Here is an 8,845-nt window from a genome sequence, read left to right as displayed (position 1 = left end):
AGCTCAAATGAAACATTCATCAATAAACAAGATTAATTGCTCTCAATTTAATATATAACCCATATATGTCTTCACAATTGATAAGAAATTAAAACTTGCTAACATACTACATTAATTACAATCAACCTTCCATGAAACTAGAAGGATAATAAGTAAAAAAAAAAAAAAAATTCTTTGTTTAGCACAGAATAAGTCTTAAATCTCTTGTATATACTTTCAAATTTTACCTAATTTGATCCGACCAATTAAACTTGAAAAGTTGATAACTTTGATTCAGATCTGAATCAATCTCTAAGATATGTTATTATGAGTAGTTAATCATAACTGAAACATCACAAGACAAACCAATCACCAATTGACATCTGTCTTTGGTACAGCTAAAAAACTGCGTAAACAACAAATTTTCTACAAAGAGCCAAACCAGCAGAGATCAGAAGTGAAATCCGAAATCGCACTACCGGGAATACGGGTGAGCGTGGAATTGACCACTTCAGATGAAATGGTAATGGCACGAGACAAGAAGCCCCTTAGCTGTGTGAAGGTTTCTTGGCTAGCATGCTTGCCTTTGTTTCCCGGTTAGTGTGCAAATGGTTTTGTAAGCATACAATTATGTTTAATAGATTCATATCTAAATTAACTAAATAAATAAAAGAAACAAACTACAATTCTTCACTATTATAGCTAAGAAATGAAGTAATATCATGAAGAACATCACACCCATGAGGCCTATCTTCTATTCCAACATACCCTTTTCCCTCTTCTTCTCCAAACTCAGTTAAACCCACTTTCCCTTTCCTCTCCCAAAGCCTTTCCCCAAAGCTCCTATGGGCGAAATACGCCTCAGCAGCAACCAAAACCCCTTCTTTCCCCTCTTCATACAGTTCAATAGGCAACCTCTCATAATGCCCTATGCTGATTCCTTCCAGTTCGTCGAGTCGGACCAGTCCACGAGTTGACACGGAGTATAACTCGCCTTTGACTTGGTGGCCATGTCCAGGGACGTTGATGAGGTAGGGGATGCCGTGTGGGCCTATGACGAGTGGGTGGGGTTGATGAGTGACGTGAAAGCCTAAAAAGATAGCGTCTTGTTGGAGGATAAGGTCTTGTATTAGATGGTGGTTACCATGGCCTTGTTTCAATGTCCCGTAGGTAAAGATGAGGACTTGGGTGGTGGCTTCAGCCATGGTGGTTTGCGACGGACATTGGGAGAGTTAAAGCTGAGTAGCAAACACCAAAGCCACACAAAATAAAAATAAAGGAACAGTTCGTGGGAGTGCAATTATTGAGGATAAATATTGAGAATGGGTAAAGCCAAAAATATTCACCTAATCTATTTCTCACGTTGGTTAATTATTGGTTATTAGAATTAAAAAATTAATTTTTTAAGTGGTACAAATTTATTTTGCTTCACCTGTATAAATATCACTTTCAATATTAATATTTTTGTGTATTTTATAAGCCAAAAATAAATTTTGAGAGTAGAAGGTAATTATGTCATTCTCAATAGCACCACTAAAGTGGTTATACCAAAAAAAATGACACCACTAAAATAAAAATTATTTTTTCTTTTAAAAATATAATTTAAAAATTCAAAAAAATGTCGACAGCATGATGATCACATCATTCTGTATGGCACCATTAAATAAAAAAAATAATTAAGTTTTAAAAAAATAAAAATCACTTAAAAAAAAAGTCTGATCCAATAAAAGAGGTGACGCGGCCCCACCATTATTCTACCATTAGTCGTATTAAATAGATTGACACCTCCTCAAAATTTATTTTTTGGCCTATAAAAATATTGGTATTAGAGGTGATATTTATATAGGTGACATCAAATAAATTGATAGCATCTAAAAAATTAATTTTTTTAATTCTAACAGCTAATGATTGGCTGACGTGATAAGTGGGTGACATCGACCTCTTTAGCTCCACCTATTTTCATTATTCATTTCAAGTCATATACATACATAATAAAAAATAGGTATTTTTGTAATTAATAAAAAATTGAAGTTATTTTTATAATAAAAAGCCAATAATTGCCGTATTTGAATTGGTTGCAGAAAAACAATATTTTTATAACATTTAAATTTAAAGTAGAATTAATTATAATACATTTTTTATTAAATTAACTCTTTATAATAACATATTATTTAAAATTTTAAGTAAAATTATAACTATTTTATATAAGCAAATCTATTAATTATAATTTATTAAATAAAATTGATCTTAATTAAATTATTAAAATTGATCTTAATTAAATTATTATTTCAATAAAATGTTTAAATTTCACTTAGAGAAATCTATTAATCATATTTTATTAAATAAAAATAATTCTCAATGAATGGAAATGGAATTAAATATATTAATTTAGTAAACTATTAAGTTTCTTAATTAAATATTTTACTATGAATTTGGAACATTGTAAACTTATAAATTGATTTCTTAAATTTATTAACTCATGAAAAATTAATTAATTAATTAAATTTAATAACCTATATTGATTAATTGAATTTATTAAATTTATGAACTTTATAATTAATTATTTGAAAGAATGTAAAATAGAAAGATGCATAAAAGCAATAATGCATGTACCTGCTATACATTATTCAATTTTGTTGATTTGATTTTCACTTTCTTTTTTTTAATTTATTTTTTATTTGATGAAAATTCATGATATTAATTCTATTGTAGGTTTACAATAATTATCTTTTTAAGTTATAGGAGTATAACAATCTCCTTTCTATAATAGACAAAATTTTGATAGAGAAATAGGATTGTTATAGAAAGGGTTGACTTCAAGTACTTTCGGTTCATATCCAAGATTTATATGTTAGGCTTGTTCATATATATTAAGAATGATGAAAATTGAACTTCCCAATAAATTTCAAATTGGTTCATTCTGAATGGAATGAAGTTTTTTTTTTATTTAACAGTAAATATGAAGCTATTATAGTAATTGTTGTCTCACATCATTGTGTTCCGCTAAATGAAATTATCTTGCCCTTATATATAACTATTAAAATGGTAAAAAATGAAAAAAAAATAGATGTGTTTGATTTTTTATGAAATTTTATGTTTTGTGTTTAGAAAATTGTGGAGGATGTTTTATGTTAATTTTTTTTTTTTTGCAAAATCATACTTAAATATTTGTTTGTCTTTAAATAGATTGAAAGTATCAATAATAATTGGCATAAATCAAATTGAGATGGAGTGAAGCGGGATGGAAATGAATATCTTTAACATAAAGATGATAATGAAATGAATATCTTTAACATAAAGATGATAATGATTTTTAAAATTATATATCTATAGTGAAATGAAGCGAACAATAGACAAAACATACCAACTACAAGGCTGATGAGAGATTTGGTAACATTTGAACATGCCTCACTCCATTATTATCTCTAATATATATTCACTCGCAGGCACATATGTTTGGTAAGGTTTGTTGGCGTAGACATTTGCATAGATATTTTCTTTAATTGACACTTAAATAACCTCCAATATGAATCATTTACTATTATCTATTTTTGGATAAACATATAATTTATTTTTAAAATAAAAATTTGGGGACTGCACTGGAGACTTAGAAGGTTAATCCAAGAACATAGTGTGGAGTTAGTTTTTATCTTTTGTTTTGAATGTGAACTTTATTTGATTATGGTGTTTTGATAGGTTGGTGTAATAGCTTTGTTAAGGTTGAAAACTAGGCAGAGGCGATGGGAGAAGCGGGATTGGGAGGGTTTAATATCACTAGGATATCTGGGTTGATGGTTCTACTGGTCTTTACTAGTATCGAATGTACCCTGAAAGATGATAAAGAAATACTGGATAAATGGGTTTGAAAGAATCCAGGTATGGTCCGAATCCATCATAGTAGAGCAAGGAAGAGTATGGCTATCATGTTTCGGTATTCCAATACATGCGTGGAATATCTTAAACTTTTTAAAACATGGTTGAAAAAAACAAAAGAGCCCAGCTCGTTTATGAGAGGAAATATACAGATTGTTACAGATCGTTCCAAACGCATTGATGAGGTTCTAGACTTGCATGAACGGTGTCTCATCCATGTTCTCGATTGAGAGAACCAGTAGAGGTCCAATCTGAATGTGAAGAGTCAGCTTCACCCAGGAAGAAAGCAGTCGATAATGGGAGTACGAATCAAGACAATGATGCATGGGAAAAAAAAGGGAATGTCGGGATAAATGTACATGACATAAATATTAAATGTGTTAAAGCTCTATAAAAAATAATCATTAATATGTCAAAATTTATTTAAATTTGTACTACTTGATAATATGAATATACATATTGAATCAGTATGGAAAATTATGTAAAATATGAGATAAATTAAGAAATAATACCATTACAACCAACAAGTATTGGTTGCAATAGTAAGTCACATTATATTCCTAAGTAGGAGGTTCAAACCTTGGAGACGATATTGTTAGGAGGGTAACTACAATCTTCAAATATGAACAGTAAAATATATGTATTCTTTAAATGAATTCTAAATATGAAATGAATTATGACCTAATATATACAATTTAAAATAATTAAAACAAACGACATGAACACAATATCAAATTTAAAAATACATTAAAAACTATATATAACTAATTTGTAACATGTATAAACTCAAAAATAACATAAATATAAAAAATGCAAATATATATTAATTAACTCTTAATATATTTTTTTAATTTTTGAAAATATTATTTTGGATTCTTACCCTTTTGAGTAGGGATATTTTCGATTCAATTATTTAAATCTTTTAGAATCAAATCATCTTCAATTCAAGTCATTTATGATTACTTGTTCGAAATCATTTTATGCTTGGATAATTTCACTTTTAGGTTATTTGGAGATGAAGTTATTTTAAATTATGATATTTCTTATTTTAGTCAATTATAAGTTCCATTTGAAAAAATTTAGATTATTAACTTTCTATAATCAAATTTAAATCCAGATTAATTAAAATTTATTGATCCAAATGAAACCAATGGGCCTACTCTCATCTGTTCCTACTTGTCTCTTTGAGCATTGCCAACAACTAACCCATGGGCAATTTTGATTTCTAGTTTAAGAAACCCATGGGCCTATTCTCATTATGTTAAAGCCTAACTCATTGATTATTCTTTTAAGAAACATTTGCTAACACAAAATCTTGAATCTATCTAGGCAATTTAGATTTTAAGTAATTGAACTTAACATATATGCATTTTGAATGAACTTTTTCATAAGATACTTAATAGAGCGAGTATAAGTGAATTAATTAGTAATAGAAACTCAATGATGTCAATTTGAGTAAATTAGAGTTTGTAATTTGTTTAGTAATTTTGTGTAACTTATTAAAGAAATATTCAGGTATTTATACATATTATCACTGTTCATGATTTGACTTCACTATTCATGACTTAACTTCACTATTCATAGGACTGACACTCTGAGCAGGCCTCGGACATGTTGGACATGTGTATCGTTCCGAGTAGCATGCTGGAGCTCGCCATCCTCTCCATGCGAACTCCTTGGGTGTATGCAAGCTAGGACTGCAAACTCCCTTCCACTCTTACGAGCTAATATCGCGAGCTCCCCTAATTGTCCTCTCGTTGTACATCTCGTGTGCATCCATCTGGTTGGGTCTTGTAGGGTTGCAGGTCAGCGACCCGAAGCTTATTTGGGTCTCGAGTTGGTGATTATTACTGTATGACAAACTTATATCTATATTATCTATATTATTATTGTGTTACAAGTCAATAAGACATCAACTCAATTAGGAAATGATTAAAAGCTTATTAATTTATTAAGTAAATTTATAATGTAACAAACATTATGCTTTTTTTTGGTACAATAAGACATTATGTTCTTTTGAAGCTTCAATTTAATATTTCAATTAAAGCCACACTTGATTTTATATATTTTATAAATACAATAGTTTACATAATATTTTTCACGCAAGTCGTGGTTGTGCCATAATTTAATAAAAAATTTATGTTAAATTAAGTGATTTAAAATATAAATGGCCCAATTTATCATATTGAAAGTTTATTATTTCAGATTCATGACTACCGCTTATAATAATATTGTTTTCAAGATTCGAATATAAACTCTCTTATTGAAAATGTAATATATTTTACTACTATATCTATTTTCGATTAGAAACCCAAACTAATAAAAACCAAACCTTAAAACTATTTCAAATTATCTGAAAGACTTTTAAGTCTAAAATTGACATTAATATTCATAACTTCAATTTTATAAAATTTATTCCCTATTCCGAATCTCAATGTACGAAAAAACATATCGCCATGGGACCCTTAATTTGGGTAAGCTTCAAATAAGAAGACAAGGTCAAAGCTAGGCCACAATATTTAAATCAATGGCACTAACATGTTTAGTCCAAGTCAAATTCTACACACAATTATATGAGATAACCTCATTGGGTAGAACCCAAACCTACAAAAACTTGGTAGATTAATTAGCTATTGTGGAATGGAGTGGAGTGATAAGGATTTAACAGATTTATAGATAAAAGAAACTAACGCTTTATCGATTTAATCAAAATTCAAAATAAAATAGTGAAAGAAATTAGAGTAGATGATTTTTTATGTTGGTAATGGATTTCTCATTTCTCAAATTTTCAAGATGGTGAACCCTTGGAAGAAAGAAAGAAACAAAAAAACTATGGCAATTGTGAGTTCCACAAGAAGAATGGTAAAAGTGGATACCAAGCTTTCACAATGTCCTATGGAGATCACTATTAAAACCAAAAGATCATAACTTCTTGTTTGGATCAAAGCGAGGGAGAGGAAAGAAACGAAAATTATCAAGAAATACATCATTTTTTTATTCAAGCTAAGACAATTGAATATCCTTTGCATTCCTAAGTTATCATTATTAAATAAAATATAATATTCATGTTGTTTAATATTTTACAATAATCTTCATTACTAAAAAATATTTACAGAAAACATAATTAAATAAAGTTAATTTTATTTTAATACATTCTCTTACACTTATCATCTGTATGGAAAAGTAATTTTTCGATCTTTTATTATAAAAATCATATTGTCATGTTTATGAGAAAGAAGCTTCAAAGGACAAAAGACTTTCAAACAAAGTAAATAGATTTTAGCATATAATTATTGGAATCATATCCCAACTGATTAAATTCATTAGAAATTAATTACATAAAACTCATAAATAGATTCATTTTTACACATTCTTAAAACTTAAACCTAGTAGTGAGCATATGATGTTTAGACATTTTAATTCTATAGGTTCCTTCATAGGTAGTTTACAAAATGTTATAGGCTTCTTGTGCTGAGGCCCATTTAGAAATTCTTCTAAATTATCGTGTGTTTCCACCATTAAATATAACATACAAAGCTTTAGAGTTATAGTTTGCAGTCTTATCTTTTTTGACAGTTCAATTTGCTTCGGGTTTCTTTGCAGTTTTTTTAGCAATTTGGGCAGGATCTCATCCATTCAACACTATTTTTCATGCTTTAATTTCTATAATGATTTGATAAAAGCATTGATTTGAGATTTATGGTAGACATAATTGTATCTACCCAAGAGTGGTAGCTATATAGTCGAACTGCCTTCTTTCATAAACTTCATTATTGATTGCTATCTCATCAATTACTTTAGGTGAGAGGCTCTGATACCAATTGAAAGTTCATCTGACTAGACTGTTATATAAGTTGTGGTACACGAAGCTTTGGCTCTAGTATTGGCACAACCGTATGAACAAAGCAATAAATAATGGAATAAACACAAGTAAATTGGTAAATAATTTAGTGCATCACCTATCTCTATAGGGTTTTACTCAAAGAAGAAATCCACTATTAAATTCACGACACAAGCAATGATTCAAGCCCAATCTACCATAACCCTTGGATAATTGTAGTCCCACCTTAGTACATTTAATATGAACTCTCCCAAAAATATATATTTAAAAGGTTTGTTAACTAATCAATCAAAGGTGAATAAAGTAATAAAATTTTCTAACATAAAAGTTATTAATAATGAACATATCTACTCTCCCAAACTTCATCAACCTTACATCCAATGAACCATTCATATATATATATATATAGGCTTCAAATATTCTTAAAATTGCCTCATGTAAAATGGGATAAAAATCATTTAAATTCAAGAGGTTTATCTAGATATTTTATCGTCTGAAGGTTTCAAATAGAATTTGTCTAAGAATTATCTTCTATCTCTAAAAATTATCTTCAATTACAAATTTCATACTTAGACTAAGACTCTTCAAAATTTAATATCTGAATTCAATTTGATTTAATTCAAACTTTTTTCAAAATTCTACTAATAAATCAAAATTTATTCATTCCTATATACATATACAATATCAATGGGATTTGGTGGAGGGGATTTTTTTTTTTTTTTTTGTACAAGAAGAAGGATAAAATCACAACTAAACTAGGCAAGACCAAGTTATGCCAGATTTATCATCATGCAGTAATAGTAGAAATTCATCTAGTGATTGCATAAAAATATACCTACTTAAAGGCCTTGAAGACGTTGTTGATGTCAATTCATTAATTACCTTGTTGTCTTCTCTAAAAACATATGTAATTTGAATCATCCAAGTTGAAGTAGCCTTAATTGTGTAATCAATGTGGCAAAATGGAGAGGATTTTTTTTACTAACAATTAAAATGAGAAAGATTCTGTGACAACCCTAACTTGACCCTAGTCGGAATGTGGTTTCGGGACCACAAAATCGAGTCATAAAAATTTATTTTAAATTTAATTGCATATATTTTATGTATGATAGTGTATGTGTGAAAAATTTAATGTTTTAATTTAGTCTTAGG

General features: G+C 28.7%; 1 protein-coding gene across 1 annotated transcript; it reads right to left on the bottom strand.

Annotated features, from left to right (window-relative positions):
• Positions 1–267: 267 nt before the first annotated feature.
• On the bottom strand, positions 268–1,311 carry LOC108482613 (putative gamma-glutamylcyclotransferase At3g02910). Its single transcript, XM_017785739.2, has one exon. The coding sequence runs from the start codon at positions 1,182–1,184 to the stop codon at positions 660–662; it is 525 nt and encodes a 174-aa protein (XP_017641228.1). The 5' UTR covers positions 1,185–1,311; the 3' UTR covers positions 268–659.
• Between the last annotated feature and the right edge of the window lie 7,534 nt (positions 1,312–8,845).

This window comes from Gossypium arboreum, chromosome 1 (genome assembly GCF_025698485.1).
Source record: "Gossypium arboreum isolate Shixiya-1 chromosome 1, ASM2569848v2, whole genome shotgun sequence".
NCBI lineage: Eukaryota > Viridiplantae > Streptophyta > Magnoliopsida > Malvales > Malvaceae > Gossypium > Gossypium arboreum.
This window is presented reverse-complemented; position numbering and strand designations above follow the sequence as displayed.